Source organism: Sciurus carolinensis, chromosome 4 (assembly GCF_902686445.1).
Source record: "Sciurus carolinensis chromosome 4, mSciCar1.2, whole genome shotgun sequence".
NCBI classification, from domain to species: Eukaryota; Metazoa; Chordata; class Mammalia; order Rodentia; family Sciuridae; genus Sciurus; species Sciurus carolinensis.
This window is the reverse complement of record NC_062216.1, coordinates 157,573,973-157,597,485: the sequence shown is the minus strand read 5'-3', so window position 1 is coordinate 157,597,485 and position 23,513 is coordinate 157,573,973. Positions and strand designations below refer to the sequence as shown.

The 23,513-nt window shown below is 40.7% G+C and overlaps 2 protein-coding genes across 9 annotated transcripts in view; both read right to left on the bottom strand.

Moving 5' to 3' along the window:
* Chpt1 (choline phosphotransferase 1) overlaps positions 1–3,655 on the bottom strand; it is a 34,721-nt gene extending 31,066 nt beyond the window's left edge. For 2 of the 4 annotated variants that reach the window (XR_007108202.1, XM_047548422.1), the window contains exon 1: positions 3,185–3,648. Coding sequence is in view for 2 of the 4 variants with exons in the window: in XM_047548422.1 (XP_047404378.1) it covers positions 3,185–3,457 (273 nt within the window). In the remaining 2 variants the exon portion in view is untranslated. Of the gene's footprint in view, positions 1–3,184 lie in introns of all 4 variants that reach the window. The other 2 variants (XR_007108203.1, XM_047548423.1) reach the window with 2 other exon arrangements.
* A 13,504-nt stretch (positions 3,656–17,159) lies between these two features.
* Positions 17,160–23,513, bottom strand: part of Mybpc1 (myosin binding protein C1) — an 82,720-nt gene continuing 76,366 nt past the window's right edge. For 2 of the 5 annotated variants that reach the window (XM_047551247.1, XM_047551250.1), the window contains 2 exons: positions 22,202–22,388; positions 17,160–17,433 (listed from right to left, as the gene is read on the bottom strand). In XM_047551247.1, the coding sequence (XP_047407203.1) occupies positions 17,333–17,433; positions 22,202–22,388 (288 nt within the window). In that variant the 3' untranslated portion in view covers positions 17,160–17,332. Of the gene's footprint in view, positions 17,434–18,527; positions 18,571–19,969; positions 20,038–22,201; positions 22,389–23,513 lie in introns of all 5 variants that reach the window. The other 3 variants (XM_047551249.1, XM_047551248.1, XM_047551251.1) reach the window with 3 other exon arrangements.

The following is a 23,513-nucleotide window of genomic DNA, read 5'->3' as shown; positions in this document are numbered from 1 at the left end:
GTTCAGAGGATTAAGTGGTTGATGTGACTTGGAAAAGGAAGAAAAATTTCATAAGGAGGCAGTGTTAGAATTGGGCATTGAAAGATGGGTAGGGAACTGGGCACCAGTGTTTTGGTGCATGTCTGTAATCCCTGCTATTCAGGAGGCTGAGGCAGGAGGACAGCAAGTTTGGAGGCCAGCCTGGGCAACTCAGTGAGATCCTGTCTCAAAATAAAAAAAGGACGGGGGATGTAGCTAAGCAGTAAAGCACCCCTGGGTTCAATCCCTGGTACCATTAAAAAGGGGGCAGGGAGGGTAGATAGTTGGAACAAGTGAGGCAGGAGGAAGGAGGAAGGAGAAAAGAAAGAGACAAGGAGAGAAATCCTTTCCGTACAGAGTAGTTCAATTTGGCTAGTGACAGTTCCTAATCAGAAAAGACAGCTTGAAAAGCAGTTCAGAGCACCACTGTAGAAGCTTAATATAAATCACAATTTTTTTTTTCCTATCGGTTTCCCTTCATCCCAGGTCGTGTCCTAGAAATTAACACAGTTGTTACAAAATACATCAAACATTACTACTATAGTCAGTGTTGCAGCCTTTTTGAGTAGATAAGCCCAAGCATCCATATTAAAAACCCTTATTCTGATTGCTCTGACCCTTTTGGAAACAATCTGTCAAGTCTGGAAAAGTACTATGAATTCTTAAGTCTGAGAATCAAAAAACAAGTTTCAAAACAGGGTTAAAGTCACTTAACCTCTCTGGGCTTCAATTTTCTCTTACAAAAAGATGTACTACTGTTACTTCAGCATGGATGAAGAAGAAATACTGAGATGGCAGAGAGGTCATTCTAGGAAGGGAAAGCTTACCAACCTCTTGGGGTCAACACAAGACAGAAATTCAACAATGATGGGAATGCCCTTTACATACCTGAATTACACAAGGCACAAGGAGTTTTCCTTTTCTCTGAAAAGGAGCAACGCCACACAAGATGATGGCATAGCAAAAACAACATGGACTTTGCAGTCAGTCCCACTTAGAACCGAATCCTGCCTGGTCCTGTTGTTTATCAGTTCTGTGATCTTAAGGCAAAATAGCCGGAAACTGTTACGCTCTTTCACACTATTGCTGGGATTTTATCAAATGTGGATCCCGAAAACCCTTTTTTTTCTCTCCCTGCTTCAGTCACTTAGGAGCCAGTGAAGGATCAGGATCGAACAGAACGACATCCACAGAAACTCTTCCAGTTTCATCTTGTTATGTTAATCCTTATTCCCCCTTGAATAGCCACCCTGATTTTTCACTTTTTCCTTAAGTGCATCAGATCCTCAGCTCACGCCCTTTTTAAAAACCACTCTGAGCCTAAAATCAATATCATAAATTTACCTCTCCCATCAAGCACCCTTTCTGCCCTAAACAGAAGCTCTTGGACTTACTTATTTGTATGTGTATTGTTTTTAAGTGCTCAGCAAAGGGTTCTTTAATTAATAAAAACATCTAAGAGTTCACAATTTAATTGACCAATATCAGATGTTATTGATATTGGCTAACATCCAGATGTTGTAAGCCAAATCCAGGCCCAATCAAAACTAAGTTTTCATGTGCATTTTCAGAACATTGTTCAATAACAGTATATGTTTATTGAATATTTTTAATTTGTTGAGTAAATTATGAGGTCTCATCTTAATCTGCATATAATATATCATTTGTCTCTTACTGCTTCCTTGTAAAACTGGTCTGATGGCATTGTTTTCTATTTTCAACATGGGAAAACAGATTCTGTAGGTTTGTTGTGGCACTGCTGGATGAGAATTCAAGTCCTCCACTAACAACCCAGCAATCTTTTCATTTCAATACCCTGCTTGTGGGAAATTCTAGAATTGAGCAACAAAGAACAAATACTAAAGCGGGTTACTTTTTCCTAACAATTCAGAAATGAAAAACAATGAGAATGACTGCTAAGAAATACATGATAAGCATATCCATCAGCTGGCAAGATGTGTTAAAATGTAGACTCCATCAGACTCCCCCGCCCCAGTGCCAGGGGCTGAAGCCAGGAGTGCTCTACCATTGAACTATAGCCCCAGCCTTTTAAATTTGTTTTGAGACAGGGTCTCAGTAAGTTGCCCAGGCTGGCCTTGAATTGAGATCCTCCTGCCTCAGCCTTCCCAGTAGCTGGCATTACAGGTGTGCACAACTCCAACGGGCTCCATCAGACGATTTAAAAACAGCTGCAGGGATGCAGAATGTGAAGTATTTCCACAGTATTTTTGGTATCCAACCTCAATTCTCATTAGTCTTTCACAGGACCTATATTCAAATGTGGTTATGGAGGGACTTCACTATTTGCAGGACAAGAAAGGAAATTAATGTCACAGAGTGTGCCATGCAATACTTATCCCAGCACTATTATAAGCTATACCTAGAAGTGACCCTCACTCTGCAACCCTATATCTCCTCTACACTCAGTCATTGGGGTGTTTCTGATTAGTTGTCCAAAGCCTGGGTCATTTACTTTCCTTAACTTTGGACATAGGTCCAATATAATTATTGCTAATAAAATCTGCTGTTTTATGAGCTCTCAGTCCTGATAAGGATTATCACCTTCATAGGAACCTAGCTTGTTTTTCTTGAAAAAGTCAATATAGTAAGGAGGAAGTTGTATCCCAGTAAGTTCCAGATCACTACTACCACCACCTTTGAGAAACAGACTATTATAAAAGTGTCCAAAGGGCGATTCGGGTTTGGCCAACCCCACCCCAAGTCCATGCTCCAGGAAGAACGGTGATGGGGTGTCCAGTCCTCAGTGTGAAAAGCACCCAACCGCTGGTCCAAACCACAGGTTGGCATCCATGTGGGAAGACTTGGGACCGGGCCGTGACCTTGACAGCCCCTCCGCTGCTGCAAGGGGGAGGCTTGGGATGGTCACGGGACTGAGGTAGTGGCGTGACAGCCTTTAGGCGACCCGGGAGAGACTCCGGGTGGACACGGCGCGGGGACAGTGAAAGTGTCCGCGGTGCACAGACTCAGTGGCAATGGCCGTGCCCACCCCTCGCGGCCACCGGGATGCTCAGTCGCACGCGGGTCTCCCTTCCCGCTTCCCGCGCCTCCAGCCACCTGGGACTGGGCTCGGGCGCGCGAGGGGCTCTGGGGGCAGCGGTTGGGTGACGAGGCGCGGGCGCGCGGGCGGACGGGCGGCGAGCCCTACCTCCTCGGTGACCGTGGGGCAGTAGGAGATGAGCACGAGCGTGGTGACCATGTTGATGGCGAGGCCGATGAGGGTGATGGTGTTGGGGGCCATCCAGAGCGGGATCCACTGGAGCAGCCAGGTCCAGTAGAGCTGCAGCGGCGGCTCCAGCAGCGAGACGCCGGCCGCGCTGTAGCGATGCTCCTCCAGCCGCCGCAGCTGCGCGGCGCTCAGCGGCTCGCCCAGCGCCTTCAGCCAGCGCGGCGCCGGCCTGGCCCCGGCCCCCGCCGCCATGGCCGCCTGCGGGCCCGCAGCCTCGACCGAGCGCCAGGCGCGCCGGGCCGGGCGGGAGAGGTGGAGGGAGGGGCTCGCGGCCCGGGCCTGCGCCGGCCGGGTGGGGCTCGCCGCCGGGGCCGCTCGGCCGAGGTGGAGGTCAGGCCGGGCCGCCCCAGGTCCCGGCCCCCGCCCCCGCCCCCAAGGCGGAGGGGCGGCGGGAGCGGCGGGGGGCGGGGCCTGGAGAGGGGCGGGGGCGCGAGGCGTGGCCGCCGCGGCGGGCGGACCCTGCCCTGCGGGCGCGGGAGGAGGCCCCGGCGGTCCCGGCGGGCTTCCTGCACCTGCCTCTGAGGTCCCCTTTCTTCTGCTCTGTGAGTGAAGTCCCGTCGGCTGCACGGTTACCGAGCGCTTCCTCCACCTGGTGGTGGTGGGCGCAGCGCGGTGCTAGTGGGCCTTCGCTCTGGCCTCGGGCTGACCACTGTCCAGAGCCCCGGTGTTTTTGAGAGAGGACATGAATTTGTGGGTCTTGGGTTCACCACCATGAGAGCCCCCTCTGGCCAGCTCGGAAACACGCAAGCATGCGAGTTTTAGTTAACCCTCACTGCGGGGTCAGAGAACTAGTTTTTGATTTTTTTTTTTTAAAGTCAGGGCTTGGAAAACACTAAGGAGGGGACTGGATGTTTGAAATTCAAAGGCCAAGTTTTCAGGTCATTTGATACCAACAACTATGGATATTTTTAGACACCCCCTTCCTTGGAATAGGAGGCAGAAATCCAAGTGTGTCCTCTCACTGCACCCTGGAGCAAGCACGCTTGCCACACAATGGTTCACCAGTCCTTTACCTCACAATGCACCCCCTTGGGCAGGGGACATCCTGTCATAAACATGTTTCTTGCACAGATAGGCCTATCTCTTGCTTAGCTCTTCTCTTGATGGTTCTGATCTACTTGCACTTTTCTAAGGCTAGAAACTACTTCCAGATACTTAACACTGAGCAGCATCTTAAGAGCAGATGGATTTTGCCCCACAGGATCCATGACAATGTTTTGAACAGAGTCAGCAAGTTGCTCCCTGCAGGCCAAACCTAGCCCACCACCAGTTTTCCTGAAGAGCTAAGTATGGGTTTTGCATTTTTAAATGATTGGGGAAAACTCAAAAGAACAATATTTCATGATTTGTAGTTTATGAAATTCAACTCTCAGTGCCATGAATAAGGCCATGTTTATTCTAGCAGAGTTCAGGGGTTGTGACAGAGACCATGTGGGTTACAGCATCTAGAATATTTACTACCTGACCCTTTACCAAACAAAGTTTGACATCTGCCTCAGAGCAATATCAGAGCAAACCTCTCATTGAATATATTTCTAGTTATTTTTAATGTGAAAAAAATGGTGCTGACAAATGCATAAAACATAAGAAATTCACCTTTAACTATGCTGATTTTATGTGCATTGGACTTGGAGATAACTACTGTTCAATTTACCAATGCCATCACTGTGGTAAAGAAATATATTCTTTCCCAGATTAAAAAATTCAACTATGTTCATTTCAAATGAACATCAAAAGATATCCTATAGAAAATGAAAGGACAAGTCATAAACTGAATAAAGGTATTCCCTTCAAGTAACATCCACAATAAATAGTACTCAGATTACATAAAGAACTTCTAAAAATGAGTAAGAAACAAAAACAATCAAATGTACTTATGTTTCTATAGCAAAAGTCCCCAAACATGTTGATATATACAAAATAGAAGTTTATTTTTCTCTACATGAAAGAAGTCTACAATTGGCATTCCAGAATTGATATGGTGGTTCTGTGGTCCTCAGGAACTCAAACTCATCTGGTTTTTTCCTACTCAAATGTCCTTTTATATATTGACAAGTTTTTCTCATGGTTCAGAATGGCTACTGAAGTTCCAACCATCCTATCTGGATTTCAAGCAGCAACAAAGAGGAAGAGGATGAAAAGGAAATAAAGGAGGAGGAGGAGGAGGAGGAGGAGGAGGAGGAGAGGAGGAGGAGGAAGAGGAGGAGAATAAGGAGGAGGAGGGTGCTACCACTCAGCTGAACCAGCAAACTAGAGTGCCTTTCCAAAGGTTTCAAACAATAGTTCTACATACAATTTGTTGACCAGAACATAAGACATACCTAAGTGCGAGTATTAGTAAAGAAGAGTAGATGGGTACAACCATTTGCACAACAATCTGGCATTATCTAGTAAAGCTGAATATTCACTTACTCTGCAACATGACAGCACAATTCTGATCTAGGATATCCTAGAGAAATTCTTGCACAAGTATCTAGGAGATAGGTATAAGACTACTGCCAGTACATTTGTACAATAACCTAAAGCTAGATAATTAAGTGTCCACCAATTCTAAATGGGTTAATCAGCTGTGGAATTTTCATATAAGTTATATAATTTTAATGTAGCAGTAAAATTAATGAACTCTATCTTCACTTTTGTATGTCTGTTTTGTTGTTGTTGTTTGTTTGGGGTTTTGGTTTTTTTGGTACTGGGGAATTGAACCCAGGGATGCTTTACCAGTGAGCCATATCCCTAGTCCCTTTTATTTTTTATTTTGAGACAAGGTCTCGATAAGTTGCTGAGTCTGATTTGGAACCTATTATCTTCACTTAATAATATGAATTGCACAGGTTTACTGTTGAAGGGATGGGAGAAGATGTATTAGTTTGGACTGTCATAACAAAGTACCAAAAACTAGCTAGCTTATAGAAAAGGAGAGAGGAAATTCTCTGATGGTTCTGATTATAGGGCACTAGTCCCACCAGGCAGACCTCCACCCCCATCTAAGCCTAATTACTTCCCAAAGGTCTCATCTCCATATACCATCACCTGGGTCTCAACATTTGAATTAGAGCGGGGAGGGGTACTACACAATCCACAGCAGCAAGTCAGCACAGGAAAAATGCACACAGTGTGACCTTACCTACATACAGTTTGAAAAGATGCAAAATTTAGCATTTAGGGATATGAACACATGATGCAAAGCTAAGAAGAAAAGGAAAAAATTATAGATACAATTCTGGATAGTGGTTGCTCCTGGTTGAGAGGGGCACACAGCAGGCCTGACAGGTAATTTGCAGGCAATTGTTTTAGGATACAGTTAGGAAACTATAGCAGCCTGAATGAGATAGAAGTTTATTTTCCCCAAATATAATGTCTGGGTAGTTAATCCAGGGTTGGTACCACAGCTCCATGGTGTCAGAGAAATGGATTTCTTTACGTACCATGTTTAGGGTGTTAACATTGAACTTGAGGTCAAAATAGGTGGTCCAACCAGTTGGGAGAGAGCAAAGAGAAGGGGGCTGTACTCCTTTTCCTTCCAAGGCCATGACCTAATGTCATATACCTCACTTCTGCTCCCAGCGCACAGGCCAGAACCCAGTCACCCTGCAGTGACACCCAACTGCAAGAGAGGCTGGAAATGTAGTCCTGAGCTGTCTGACAATTTGCGTGGCTAAAATTTCCACTACTATTGAAAAGTGCTAGGATGGATATTAGCCAACCATCAAGCTCTCTCAACCACCGTTAGATTGGGTATTTCATTTAATCATTACTTATGCCATATACATGTATAAATGTGTATATTTATATATGTACAGACACACATCTGGCATAAATATTGACTATTTATTTTGCAATATAAAATATTTCATAATTAAAAAGGAGTAAAAATAATAAAAATTAAAAGAACCATTTGTTTTTCTCATCATGCTCTAAGCTGATTTTTTTCCCCCTTAAAGCTTTTGGTGGTAAATATTTGGTAATTTCACATTAATTCAAGGCATACTGAGGCATATCTGCCCCCTTTTACCTTATCGATTGCATACAATGCATTCTAATACCCAAAACAAATAGGTTTCCTATTACATCATCTCTTACATTAAGACTCCTTAATAATTAACATGAATTATTATGGAGTGTTGTATATATCTATCGTATACAGTATAGTGACAATTTTTCCTTTTCTTGAATTAATCTGGTAGCTCACATGAGTTCCTATCTTGGGCACTGTTCTGAGTATCAGGAGCTACTTCCTTTCATCCTCACAAATCCTGTATAAAATGCTTATCATTATCATCCCTATTTCATAGATGAGGAAACTGGAGAACAGGGAGATTCCGTAACTTGCTAGGATTGTACAGCTAGTATGGTGAGGAAACCAGGATTTGAGCCCACTCAGTCTGATTCCAGAGCCCGTACTCCTAACTACTGCAAAATACCACCCAATAAATTGGACAATTAAGTACAAGTTGAGCAAATCTGATCTGAAAACCCCAAATCCGAAATGTTCCAAATTCTGAAACTTTTTGAGTGCTACCACAATGGCACCGTAAGTGGAATATTCCACACCTGACCTCATGTCACTCAAGTCATATGACACAGAAGCACTCAAAATACTATATAAAATTACCTTTAGGCTATGTTTATAATTGCACTTAAAACATATATGAATTCTGTGTTTCTGCTTGGGCCCCACCATCTCATTATGTACATGTACATATCCCAAATTCTGGAAGAATCCAAAACCTGAAACACTTCTGATCTCAAGCATTTTGAATAAGGTATACTCAATCTGTATAGGACTTAGATGAGTAATTTGTCAACAGTAAACTCTCCAGTTTCTATATATCACGTGGGCTTTGTGCCATTATAATTCATTCTAAATATTATGTAAAGAATTATTTGACTGGATAAAGTGTACCAAAAGTACACAGTTAAGAGGAATAAGTTATAAGGCTCTACCTCACAGTAGGGTGAAGACAGCATACAGTTTGTTATGTATTGTATAAAGAACTAGAAGAGGAGAGTCTCAAGTCTGTGAACACAAAGAAATGATCAATCTCTAAGCAGATGGAAATTCTAATCACCCTGATTTGGTCATTGCACATTGTATACATGATTGAATTTTCACACTGTACCCCATAAATGTGTATCAATTAAAAATGAAAAAGAATGATTTTACTAAATTTCCTAAAACCAATGATATATTCCCCTGTTCAGAAGCCTTGGATGAAGTCCCACCTACCTAGCTGGGGATTTAAAAGCCTGATCATTTTTTTCTAATCATATCTCCCAAGTGTCTCTTCCCTTCCTCTCTTCCCTAAATCCCGTGCTCCAGCTGCTTGGGTCCATTAGCTGGCTCCTTGTTTTTTTCGCCCTTGGGGAGTACCCTCTATCCCTTACCACCCTGAACCACTGACTGCCAGTCAGGGCTCAGCTTAAATTCTTCCTTCTCCAAGATGACCACTTGGGTTTTTCCAGTTGCACCTCTCTTGCTCCCACACAACCAGAGTATTTTGTGCCTTGTATTCCAGCCTACCTTTCATTGTAATTTAGTTATTAATCTGTCTCCCCACCCAGCTCATTCGGCACCAGGACTATATCACCAAGCCAAGTGTCGGCCTCAGTGTCTGAAATTACTGCAACTGTACCTCATAAATATGTATATATTTTTTTTAAAAAAGCAAATCATTTGGCTAGACTTACAATGTAGCAGAATTCAAGGTATAAAGCTACCTGGGTTGATATTTAGAATTCTGAGCTTCAGTCTATAGGCTGGAGTATTTACAATTGTCATGGTCTGTAGTTTTGTAAATACTTGTTTCTCCCCATTTTTCTTTTACTTAATTTCTATCTTAATGGTTTTGTACTGAGATTCTAAAGTTCAAATTTTATGAAACTGTGCTACTTTTAAAAATTTGTAGGTAGCTAGAGATTCACTGTTCAATAGTATATCAACTAAAACCTTTGCTCTCCTCTAGAAATACATTTCCTCCCCAAGATCAGAAAACAAAATTTCACAAGAGTCCCTGAGATGTTGTAACTGTGCTTTTTAAAATTGCAAACGCAATTTAGGGTTAAGGAAACTGGTTTCCCTTGGAGACACAGTTCCTAGTTCTCAATCTTGTTTATATCTTTTGTTTTTCGTTTATTATCCTTTTCTGAGTTCATGTCCTACTGCTTTAAAATGTTTTCCAAGGTATGATTTGAGGAGTGCTAGAGGGAACCCCCTTCATTAAAATTTCCCTTTTCAGCAACTTTGGGCTGCCTAAACTCCCACAGCAAGTTAAGTCATATTTGGATGTTAGGTAATGTCATTATCAGAAGTACCTGAGAGGGAATCCAGTTATCAGAACAGCTTTCCCTTAGGACAACTGAGAGAAAATGGCCCCAAATAAATATCCATGCAAGGAATTAGACAAAAAGAGAACTGGAGTCCAGCCTCTCCTACACGAATGAACACCGAATCACCAGAGAACAGGTTGAAATGCAGATTCTGAATTTGTAGATTTAGGGCAGGGCTTTGGAGTGTCCATTTTAAAAAACTCCCAGGTGACCAAAGCTGCTGGTCATCAAATCATGTTCTGGGTAAAGAGGGACCAAAGCACAGGATCTGAGAAGCCCTGTTGGCCCCACTGTACAGGGAGTGGGTAAAAAGAAGGACTCAGACAACAATAAGGGAGGAGAAAGACTAACTGTACTCGATTTTGCCTTTGGCTATTCTTTCCAGAATAAAGGATTGAATATTTGATAGCTGGAGAGGTGGATGATAGATGTTTAAATATTTATATTTTATGTATATTTACAAGAGCTGTAGCTGGTACTGATTCTGTGGTAATACCCACAGGGTAACTGAAGTCTACATTTTGGTCCTAGACAAGGGCATCGTCTGTGGATGTAGCTTTTCTCAGATAACACTGTGCTTCCCGGACTACATCTCTTGACAATACACCTGGAGAAACAGACATCCACTTGAAGATCCGGGAAGAAGAAAATGTTTTAGTATTAAAATAAGCTCATCTATTATGGAGGAGAACACCAGGCGTGGATCACAGGCAGTGCTGAGCATGCACGCTGTGTTCCTGCAGCCTGCCTGCCGTCTCCCTGTGGTTTTCCATCCTGCACAAAGAGGAATGCAGCATGGCTGGGTTCATGCTGCAAAGCAGATCAACAGGAGCTCTTTTCTTTCTATTGCTGATTTCCTCCTTACCGCTTCCTCCTCTAGCCTGGCAAGGCTATTTCTGGCTTCGTTCCCCTCTGACTGCTCCCCGCTGCCCTCCCCTCTGAGCAAATAACAGTGTGTTACTCTGTCCTCCCCTCCTCTCTCCTGCCTGATGCTGCTCCTTAGCTTTGGCCATCACTGGCCCCCTTGTCACCAACCCCAGTCTGTCTACTCCTACCTAACTCCTTGAGTGAGAGGAGTGACCCTAAGGCCCATGTCAAGCCAGAATCCATGGTTGTCACTAGGAGAACTTGAAAGACCCAGGACAGAAAAATCCCAGGAAACAATCTACATCATCCTTGAACTCCTGCTTCTGCTGCTAGGAATGACTTGGAGTCCTAGCTATGAGCTGTTAAGATGAGCATAAAAATAATCCTCACAGCGAGGCTTTTCCCCACTATTACTCCAACTACCTCAGGGTCAGGGACACCTCCCAAAGCAGAAATGGGAACTGCATTCACAGTGACCCCCAGTGGACACTCAGGCCTGGGACTGGGATGAGCAGCCCAGAGGCACTTCATCCCATACCCTGCAGGGGATACTTGCTTGGCTCTCCAGAGCTCGGAATTTTCCAGATGACTTCATAACAGCTTTGGCTTATTTTGAAACATGGCTGTCTTCCAATTATCCTTTGTCATGATTCTTCAAGAAGGTTTCCTTACAAAGTATGAATAGTGTTCTTTCCTTGCCGCAGCGTTGCTGGTAAACACTAGAAGTTGTTGTTCTTCTTTTTTATTTATTTTTTATTAACTTTAAAAGATGTGAGCCAAGACTTTTACATTGGTGTGTAACATCTTTTAAGGTGTTTTCCTGGGCTCCAAGATTAGAAGTCTTGCCATGGACAGCATGTGAGTGCTTATCTACAAAGAACAGGAAACCTCTTTCTGAAACTATGGCTTGGGAGAAAGAGCAGGCACGGACAACTGAGTGCAAACTTTTTTCTTTAACGACAGATTTGAGTCCTCCAGCACCCCACGCCACTGTCGAGTCCCCGCTCTGGTAGAGTTTAACTGCCTCTGTCACCTCCACGGTATTTTGCTGCGAGTAATCTACTCCAGATAGAATAAAAATATTCAACAAGGCCAGAGATGACCCGGGCCAGTGCATCTGGGGACACAGAGAGATCATCAGGTGACTTTAAGAGGGTGATGACAACCTTAGAATCAACAACTGGTTGTTCCATTAACAGCTTTGTTTTTCTAGTCCTGAATTATCAAAGTTTAATTACAAGGGATTTTATAAATACTTACATGGAACAGTAACTTGAATTTTTGGTGCGAGGATGGAAATTAAGTGACACCCTCTTAAAATAAGGAAATAAATATAGAGTTTAATTTAGAATCAATTATAGAGTTGGTAAGAAGACTACCTGGTCTTATTATTTCTTAGTTTATCCCTACTCATAAGAAAGAGAGGTCAAACTTGTATTTCTAGAATTCCATTCAGGAGAAGTTTAAGGGAGGAAGGAGAGAGAAGGTCAGGTTTGGAGCGTGGTGAGTGGGAATGGGGAGGAGAGGGGTGAGTGGTGTTGGCTGGTGGAAGGGCAGGAGGAAGAGGTAAAGGGAGGGAACAGAGGCTGTTGGGGGCCAACTGCACCCCAACTTTTACAGCTGTTATGTATAAATACTTAGAAGTTATAAATCAAGCTGACTGCTGGTTAATAAAATAGTTGTATCCTCCATCCTTTGGGAGGATATCTTCACAATGACCTGGAGTGTCCAATTTGGATGTAGCGTGATCAGATTCTTCAGTGATACTTGCCAAAAATATCATAGCACAGTAGGTCCAGTCTCCCTGCTCTTGTCACCCCAACTCCTTCCCGCACTGCACCCTGAGGGGTGTCAGGTGCACACATGTAGGTGCCCCAGCCTCTCTTGTCACTTTCCCCCAGCCCAGTTCCCTGACAAATAGATGCTTCTAGGCCACACTGGGGTGGCGGGGGGGGGGGGTGGTGCATATACTGGTCACATGATACTTCCTTGGGAGTTTGAATCCAGAGAAGAGGTCTTAAAAGTGAGTTTGGAGAGCCTGTAATCCCAGCAACTCAGGAGACTGAGGCACTAGGATTGCAAGTTCAAAGCCAGCCTCAGCAACTTAGTGAGACCCTTAGCAACTCAGTGAGCAAGACCCTATCTCAAAAAAAGGTGGGAGACTGGGGATGTGAAAGTGCCTCTGGGTTCAATCTCAGGACCAAAAAAAACAAACAAAAAAAAAAAAACAAAACAAAACAAAGCAAAACAAACAAACAAAAAACAAAACAAAACAAAAAAACGGGTTTGGGTTTGGATGCGGTCTGTAAGAAAGAGAGGTATGATAAATATTCCGAGTAGCACCATCCCCATGGGTGTTATGACTGGAAGAGACCCAGAGTGGAACTCTTGAAAATCCTGAGGTTCCTCTTGTCCAAGTCTAAGGCTGGTACTGAGTAGAACTGACCAACGCTCCCACCTAAAAGTAGCAGGTGAAATACTGTGATAGTTAATTTTAGTGTCAACTGCACTGGACCAAAGGATGCTCAGCTAGGTCGTTAAACATTACTAGGTATGTCCGTGAGGGTGTTTCTGGAGATAGTAACATTTGAACTGATGAACTGAGTGAAGAAGATAGTCCTCCCCTGTGGCTAGGCATCGCCCAACTCTGGGCTCTCCTGATTCTCAGACCTTTAGATCCAGATCAATAGTAATTTATACTATTGATTTCTTTGACTATACCACCAGCCTTCTCAGGTGTCCATATTGTAGACAGCAGATCATGGGATCTTCAGCCTCCATAACCACATCACTGCTATAATAAATCTCTCCCTAGAAATCTATCCATCCATCTATTACAGAGCTGGGGCCTCCTGAGAAACTGAGGCAATGTGAAGACCTCCTCTTTAAACCCCAATTTTTGTGATCAAGTCAGAAAGATTTCATACATGTCGCTTAGAATAATAGGAATGAGTTTCTTGAAGGGATAGGAAAGGGGAAGGGTACACTCTCAAGGGAGAGAGTGGGTCCTCTCAGAGAAGAGAGGGACAATGTGCCTCTCTTGCATTCCACTTTTATTGGGGGGTCCCAGAGAAGTTACCAGAGACCCCCAACCAGGTCCTCTTGACTTCTGACAGCAAGGAGACATGAGACTTTCAAGTCCCCACTGTCATGGCAACTGTGGGTCACATTGGCCCATGCAGACGGGTTCTAATTGGATTCTTAATCATACATTCTTACAGATTTTATGGTTGGAAGGAATCATTCTTATCTCCCAGGGTTTCAGTCACAAAAAAATCTCCTGGGTTCCTCCCACTGACATTATCTTGGGCCTGCGTTTCTCCTGCAGTTAACAGGTAGTTTGCTAAGGAATGTGCCATATCCTGTCCACTTAGGCCAGGCAGGGCTGCAGGTAAATTGCTTCTTGGGAAAAAAAGCATGTGGGGATCAGCAGAGTGGGCCCATTTGATAGAATTGTTCTCTTAACCTCATGTTCCCACCATCCTCATCTGTCTGCTCCCCAACACATCCATCTACCCATCCATCCACCCACTCATCTTCTATTCATTCAATTTCTCTGGAGAATCCTGCTAATACAACAGCCACGCTATAGCCTCCCATGCTTGTTAGGGAAGTTTCAGAGTCACCTGTCTTTGCATGGACCACATGGGGTTGTACCACAAGTATCTCTACCATCACCAGTATTAACTGAAGACCAGAGCGCTTTCCTTCGCTGCATTTAATAAGCACCAGGGAAGATTCCAACTGACTTTAGAATCTGAGACTGAGGTAGAATCCCCACACAGGACAGAGAATTTCTTAATTTCTTTAGCTGGTGGGGACCTCAGACTCATATTACATTCGATTGAGAAAAATAAAGCAATATGGCATGCCCTGAACTACAGGAGATATAATAGAACCCCTTTGAAATTAAAATCCCTAAAAGATTTCCCCAAAAAACTTGCTGGTTGTTATTTTCTCCATCTCAACGGAAACTGAAAAACTGCCACTAAAGTCCAGGTGGCATTAGCAAAAGCTGAAAAACAGGAATTGTGACATTCTCTGGTTAGCACTACCTAGATAAATCTACACATGTATATATTTCCTGGTTTTTGTTTCTATCAATTGTAACGCCCTCTCTAGGACCTGCAGAGAAATTTAGTTGCTTCTCCCCAGTTTTAGCCACACTTCATTAAATGAATTTTTTCCTTCTTACTCTGTTTATTTCTCATGCAGAAGCACATTCCCAGTTGGGATCTGGGCAGGCCCCTAGCTTCACTGCCAGTAACAGTACTAACAAATACAGATACCAAGTTATCCAACTTCTGAAAAGCCTCATAATGCTCTTACACCTGCTGTGTGTATACGTTTCCCTTTGTGTACTCATTTATACATTACCAATCCTTTGAATGCATGAAATTGTTTGTCAGTGCACATGTCAGACCTTCAATAACCCATTTGTGAAACTGAATAGACGTCAGAATTCAATTTAAAAGTGAATAATTAAAGACATATTACCTTGTTCCAATGTTTCTTAGAACTATTGGTTTTTCTCCTACTTCTATAAAAATTTAGATAAGAACATTCAGCAAACTCTCTTTTAAATCAGGTAAATAAATATGATCCTTTAAACTTTTTAACGAATGTTAAGTTTCCAAAAAGAATTTTTGGTAAATTCCTGTGGTATATAATTTTTCTTTAATAAAATGAAATTTAAACAATTAGAAACAATTATAGGGAAACTGAGAACAATGATAGCTCTTGACATGTTTTGCTCTTTACAGTTTCAAAATGAACTTTTTCTTCTTTATTGGAACTTTGCACTGCATGGATACTTTTAATATGAGGCAAGACCATATGCAGAAAATTTGCATTATAAAGCACAGAATATAATTAGAGTGCGTAAGTCATGAGTGGGGAACCAAAACTGTGGAAGGATGCTTTATGGTCACTTTTAGGCTGAGTTTATAAACAGCCTAACAGACTTGACCATGACTTGGCAAAATCAGTCAATGGATATTTGAGTTAGGCAGCCAGCTGCGCTGTTGAACAGCAGCCCAGTTGACCCTCTAGGTCCTTGGGTTCCACAACCAAGGATTCAATCAACCAAACCATGGATCGAAAATATTTGGAGGGAAAATGCATTTGCACTGAACATGGGCAACTATTTTTCTTGTCATTATCCTCTTAACAGTACAGAGCAAGAACTATTAAAATAGCATTCATGTGTACTCGGTATTATAAGCAATCTAGAGATGATTTGAAATATACAGGAGGAATGTATAGATTATATGCAAACACTATGATATTGAAGAGAAGAGATGTGAGCATTTGGTATCCACGGGGAGTCCTGGAACCAATCCCTGTTGGATACCCAGGGACCAAGGGATGACTATTTTGGAGTTGTTGGGAGTATAAGATCAGGGTAAGAGGCAACCCTCCTAACAACCATAAAGGCAAGATCACCAACCAATCAGAATGGAAAAAGAGGGAGCCACCGTAGTTTGGACACAAACTAGTTTTCTCTTGTGTTCGAATGTCCTGCAACTAGCTGGATGGTCTACCTGTCCCTTCATGAGCCTGTCATCACTCAGATCCAAGACCACCATCATGACTTCCCAGCCCTGATCTGGAAAGGAAGCAGTGCAGATATTTTAAAATGTCATCCCATGATGCTATGGAAGCACTTGTGAGTCACTATCCATTTAGCTTCTGGAACAAGGGAAAAGGGGAGGAAACGTGGGCAAAACACAATGGGGTGGTACCTCACACTTGCATTCTACTCCTTTACCTGAAACTACGGTATCTGGAAGAGCAAAGGAAGATGCTAAAAAAGACTATAGATTAGCACAAATGTTTCTCAGCTAGCAGCTGAGAAACATTTAAAAATGTTTTAAAATATTTTAAAAGCTGCTTTTTAAGAAGGATTTCTCTTTTTCAATATTTTTAAAATTGTTGATGGACCCTTATTTTACTTATCTATGTGCAGTGCTGAGGATCGAACTCAGTGCCTCACACATGCCAGGAAAGTGAGCTATATAACCACTGAGCTATATAACCCCAGTCCTCAGCTGCTAGATTTTTAAAAGAGGTTTCCTTCAAATCCAACAGATGGTGTCTGTTAACCCTAATTCTGTGACTGCTCTATTGGCTGCAACAGCCCTCCGTCCCTAGGACTAGCCGTTTTGGCAGGATATCTAGTGGATTTGGCTAGGATGCCCTGCCAGGGACACCATGGGGGTTGGACCCAGGTTTGGTAGCTCCTGGCTCTCAGCCTTTTGTCCTCAGTTCTGTGCCTTAGGATGCGATGCCAAACACATAAATGAATGCAGAGATATTTCACCATAAACACCCAACATTTGTTGTCCTATTTCCTGAATGAGCTTTCATTTCTACTGAGAAAATTTGTCTGAAAGGTATACTTTAAGAATCTTTAATGAATTCAGATGGGAAAAAAAGGGCATAGATCTTTGTGCTAAGAAGGCCTGTGTGAAATTAGCAATTCTGATTTATTTAAAAATAAAGTATTATATCAAGAGCAAGATGGGTGTTCAAGATTCCACCACGGTGGATTGTATACTCCACTCTGAGAGAGGGGGGCCATTTACAGCCAAGCTAGAATAATAACTTTTGCTTATTCTATACTTTGCTTTTTTTTTTTGCAATATACAGCAAACAAAGCACAAACAATAATGACCAAACCACGGACCACAAATGAAATTTTGTTTGCAATTTTTAATTAAGCAACCTGTGCAAACATTATTTTTATTTTCTCTTCAACATTCAGAGGAAAGAAAATGACCACACTCGGGGGCCTGGTGGAAAACCAGAAAATGCTTTCTCTTTTCAACCAGATTTCAAAGCAGCAGAGTTCAGAGAGGCTATGCCCAGCCCTCAGTATTCCTCGGGATTGCTTGAGTGTAAGTCTCGCAAATATGAGTCAATTATGTTTGGAGGCACACCTTGCAAGAGGAGCCTGCAGAAGGACAGCCCACCTAGAGAGGACAAAAAGGATAAGGGAAAAGTCAAAACCATCTATGTGAAAAATCACTGAAAGAATACTGCTGGCCTAGCTGCCTGGAAATGCGACTAATTATGTTCCCATTACTACAAAGATTCATTCAGTCCCTACTTGGAAATCTTCTCCAGGTTTTAGTACGTTCAGAATTTAAAGCACTTGGCACCTATACAGAAAAGCAAGTTCCCAGAAGATCATAGCAGTTGCTACCCTTCTATTGTTTGATCTTAGTTTAAATTCCTAAATGGCTGAAAATGCTTATTGCTCTTAGAGAGGTTTTGTGAATCCTCTATAGATGACTTAAAGGTTTGGGCAAAATAAATGCCTGTTTCCAGTTTGTTAATGTTCCTTTTAATTAGGCACAAAAAAGTTCTGATTCAGGTACATTGGAGAAGAAAAGACTATTCACACTTATAAACTGTCAAAAGTGCAAAAACTGAAACTATTTGGTTAAAAACAGTAGGAATGGTCCAATACCTTCTGAAGGTGAGAGGAATGCCTAATATTTCATACTTACCTTCCAAGTTTCTATATTAAAAAAACAAATGCCTCATTCAGATGAGGGCCCACGAAACCACAAAACTGCATGGTTCTTTAATGAAGTGCTTTTACTACTTGCTAATAAATTCATGTCCAGACAAAAACAGCATGCTATTTGAACATTCTTAAAATTTCTTTAATGCAAATTTGAGAAAGTCATTCTCCTTAATAAAATAAAAAAACTCAAGTCACATATTGGTAGAAATGATGCCACTTATGTACATGTCCATTCCTTGATGCAAAGAATGCAGAAATGCGTGGGTATCATTCATTTCCATCTACATTAAATGCTTCGATTCATGCTGTACAACATTCAACCATTTGTTTCACGTCACCAGGAGATTGTCGTGATAAATAAGTACTAGATATTAATTTTAAGATGCTGAAGTACAAATTAAAACTACAAAGTTAGCAATTTTAAAGAGTCTATTTTCATTGGATTACGTAATGAAAATCATGCCATACTCCACAGGCTTGGTATGGCTTATGACAGTCATAAGCTTCATATGCCAAAACCATATGAAAGCTTACCTTAGATGGCAATATACATTCAAACATCCTTACTGTGCTACAACTAAGGAAAAGAGAGAAAGAGAGAGAGAGAGAGACAAGTTGTAAGCATTAATAAACTGCTAACACCCAAGTTGAGTACTTGTTGGATGAAATTATGGTCACAATTATGATGAGGTGATTTCATTAATCCTTAGTCAGGTGAAAGATGTGGGAAAATAGAAGCACATGGAGTGAAGGGTGAGGATCCAGTCACTTCAAAAGGATCATTAATATGTAAAAAAATATTAATATGCACAACCACTCTGCCACAGAGGTGGCAAAGCCAATCTGATGGTACAGTGAATATTCATGGTAAGAGCTTCCAAACCATTAGCTTATGGAAAAAAAAAAAACCTACAACATATATATATTGTGTTTTTCAACAAAAGAAAAACATAGATATTTTATAAAATGTTAGTGTTCATATATATATGTTGAAATTCCAAAAGGCAAAATTATCAAGTATAAATCTTAGACTAGTATATTTCATAATATTCTATCCTGAACTGATTATATATAACTGACATAAATAAATGCAAGACTTAAACACAGAATACAAAGTGACTATGTGTATAACAACAAAACTTCAAAAAACTGTAATTTCTTCCTCTTTTGAAAATACTACTTCTGGAGATTCAGAAAGCAAATATTGTAAACTTAGGCAAAATCTATATTAGAGTTTATATCAGATTGTTTACCCAGCCCCAAAGAACTCTTAACTGGCTCTTTTAGATGGGGGTGAACTTTACATGTATAATAGAATTCATTTATTGCTTAAAGCATTTTATAGTGGGTCTGACACTTTTCCTTCCTTTTAAGTTCATAGACATATAAAATAATTTGAGTCCCATGGAAATGTCTTAAATATCCAAATGGATGCAGATGGATTATAGATACTCTATTCGTAAATTGTAATTGTGTAATCTTAAATATGTGTTTGCAGATGTTGGGTCTATTTTTGTACCCTCCATCAAAAATGTGCAGAACACATTTCTACAATTAAAAGGTTCTGTTTTCTGAATTCCATCATTAATCTAAGACAACTATGCTGTAAACTATCTTAAAGGACAAATATATTTTTCTATATTTGAAAATTGAAAATACTAAATAAATGCCATCAATTCCCAACTTTTGATAAGTCTTATTATATAAGCTGAGGTCATCTTCAAATGTAGCTTTCTGACTTGATTCCTGGGGACAGGTGGTCTGGTACTTAGTTTTCTGACAAAACTCATTGTTTCTATGTTACTTGATATCCTTGAATAATTTGGCCTTCCTTGTTCATGGCATAAACACTGTATGCCATGAGCTGCTAAGAAACAGAATTAAAAGCAAATGAGAAAGTCAAGCTTTACATGCAAAGTGCGTTTTCATGTAAGAGGAATGGAACGGAAAGTAGAAATATCCAGTGGGATATGAACTTTTTAAACCTGTTGCTGCCCCTCCAGGAAGACTGGTTGTCCAGGGGTATTTACTCCTTGATATATCACTGCAGAATTAGAATATTTGTACCAGTATTTATTTATTCTTAGTTGACATTCTTACCGTTTTTTTACACAGCTTAACTTGATTCAGGTTACCTATTATCAGATAATAATCTGATGATAAACAATCTCAGCTTTACTTTTAGGACCAAAAACTTTTATCAATATACACAGTTGATACCTTATCATAAACTTACAGGTTAAAATACATTATTCTGATTATTAAATTCAAGTACTATACAATTGACTATACAGTTATGAAAAAGAATACACCATCCACATGCATAACATTGTTTGCTCTTATGAAAGTCCTCAAATATTGAACCATTTATGAAAGCATCATCTTATGTTATTAGCAATGTTCAAATTTTTTCAAAGCATGAATGAGTGGTAATATTTTAATATATATATATTTTTTGTTTTTTTAGGGGATGTTGAAACCCAAGTATCAACAACAACTTAAAACTAATAAAATGAGTTGTTTAGATACCAGATGATTTGCAAATGTGATCTTTATCATCATTTAAAGCAAACAAAATTATTTTTCAAAGATGAAAAATAATGTTTACATTTGTAAGGACTATCTCAATAGTAGAGTTTGAAATTTTCTAAGAATATTATTTGCCTGATGAGATAAAAATAAATATTTTCTTATCAGTTACAAATCTCCATACCATTTACCAGAGGAAAGACAGAAATCATCTGAGAAAGAATACTGCTTTAAAAAAGTTGTAAAAAAGAAGTTACTTTGTTCACTAAGTTTCTTGTACCATATTTATACTACATTTAGGACTAAACAAGTCTTTAAAAAACATTAATACCCTGAGCATTTACTATAATTTTGTTTCTTTTTTTCTTTTTTCTCTTTTTGGTACCAGGATTGAACCCAGGGGTGCTTAGCCACTGAGCCATATTCCAAGTCCATTTATTATTATTATTTTTTATTTTGAGGCAGGATCTTATTAAATTGCTTAGGGCCTCACTAAGCTGCTAAGGCTGACCTCAAACTTGCAATCTTCTGCCTCAGCCTCTGGAGTCACTGGGATTACAGGCATGTGTCATCATGCCTGCCTTACTATGATTTTCTAAAATAGATATTTACAAAGTCGTCATCTTTCTGACTTTTAGATTACAAGTTTTTTCATTATAAAGAAATAGGAAGGGACTAGGGTCATAGCTCAGTGGTAGAGTGCTTGCCTAGCACATGGTACTGGGTTTGATCCTCAGCACCACACACATTAAAAAATAAATAAATAAAATAAAGGTATTGTGTACACCTACAACTAAAAAAAATTTTTTTAAATAGAAAAAAAAAGTCATTGGTTATCATAGAATGGCAATATGATACAGTAAAGGATGAGAAAAAAAAATTAGGATCATGTCATCTATTATCTCCTAATGATGATTTCTGTAGGAGTTCTCACAGTGTCCCAAGGTAGGTTTTTATTGTCAAGAAAGACTTCAGAATAGAGAGTATAGTCAATTAACAAGAAAATTGACAAAGAAGACTGTTTATGCTGACTCTTCCTATCACATAAATCCTTAGGTTTTCATGGCTTATATTATTTGCCACATTTCTTAAAATGAATGTCAATGAAATGTATAAGTAGATATTCTCTAGTTAGCAATTTTAAAAGCAACTGGTTATAATATATATATGCTATATTCTATTTGAATTATGTGTAATTCAAACACTACATTAGCAAACTTATATTTGCTAATATTGAAAGTTTCACTGATAAGTAAGCCAACTAAAAATAATATGAATTCCTTAACTGCAGTTTCATAAGATGAACTCTAGCACTAGGCTTCTATTTATAGATGGACTCTGTCACCAAAATCACGCCCCTTCTATTGTATTCATTCTCACATGCTGTACACCCACTACATTTCACTGAAGTTAGTATTCCTTTAGTTAATAAGAAATAACAAAAGATAAAAATAAATCACTTTAAATAATCCAGTAGCCTTTAACAAACAAAGCAGAGTCAATGCAGAATATAAAAATGTCTTCTCTCCCTGAATCCCCTCCCCGCTTCTCTCACCACCACTATGACCACCACGGCCCCAATTGCAGCATTTTGGCAAACAGTTTGGATTTTGCATTAGGAACCATAATTAAAGGTGTTCCTTTGCTTCGGTCTATATGTGAGGCCCTGGGTGACTTACCTTTCACCTCCAGTTTGCATTCGATCTCCACTGTCCCCAGGTCATTGACTGCTTTGCAGCAGTAGGTGCCTCCATCATAGGGGCTCGGTTTGCGAATCTCCAGAGTACAGACCCCCTGGTTGCTGAACATCCTGTATCTTGGATCATCCACAATAGCAACTTTGTTTTTCATCCAGGTTATTTTGGGCTGAAGTTCAGAATGAAGAAAGTGAGATCAAAACCTATCTGTATGTAGCATATTCAATGACCATCAAAGTCAGTGACAGAATTTTAAAGTGTAGCTTAGAAAGAAAGCACATTGAAGACCAGACAGCTAGTTGGGCAGTGCATCTCTCAGATTACATTCTACTTAGTGCCTGGCAAGAAAGCAAGTGGGTAGTTCTGAAGAAGAAAGCCAGATTTGTTCAGGGGACGTCTCTAGGGCAATCTTCCCGGATGGATTCAGTTGCATTTGATCTATGTAGGTACACACATTTAGTTATGAGATGCATCCAGTGTAGAGTGTGCATGGTGACAGATGTGTTAATTGATTGTGATAATCATTGTACAATATGCATGTTTATCAAATCATCATGTTGTACACTTTAAATATATACAATCTTGATATGGATATGCATATATATGTATATATACATACATATACTATGTTCAATTAAGTATTTTTAATTTGAAAATATTAATGTCCAGGTCTATGATGTCCACTCATCCTAGAGAGTGTATACTGTTGGGTGTTTTTACTAAAATCCCCATAAGTTCTCATGGCCATCTGACTTTTCTCCACTTCTTTTTCCTGACATTCTTTTCTAATTCTCTATAGTCTGCATATGTCCCTGCACCACTTCATCTCCCGTCTGACATCTGAAGTCATCATCCAGTGACAGCGGATCTGCTCCCACCTGATAATGCAAGATCAGTTACGACCCAGTCCCCCAGATCTCATGCTCTGTCACCTCCGAACTACCCTTGAAATCCTTGAATCTCCACTCCCTTCTTCTGTCTACTCTTCTGCTCTGTGAATACCCTCCACAGGCTCTCTTTCATTTTTTATACTATTTTGTCTTGTTCGGAACCTAGAAATGGCACCTTTCCTATCTCTTTCACAGTCCTCTTCCTCCTTTCAAATGGAAGCATTCCCTGAAGCTCAAGCCTTGATCCTTGGCTTCTCACACTCCCCTCTTCTTACCTCAGTGATAATCCTTTCTAGAGCTTGGGCTCCAAAGGGTGAAATGTAGCACCTCCACGCAGATCTCCCAACTGAGGGCAACAGCCCGGGACTTTCTCCAAAGCTCTGGGTGAAACCTCCCCTCTGCCT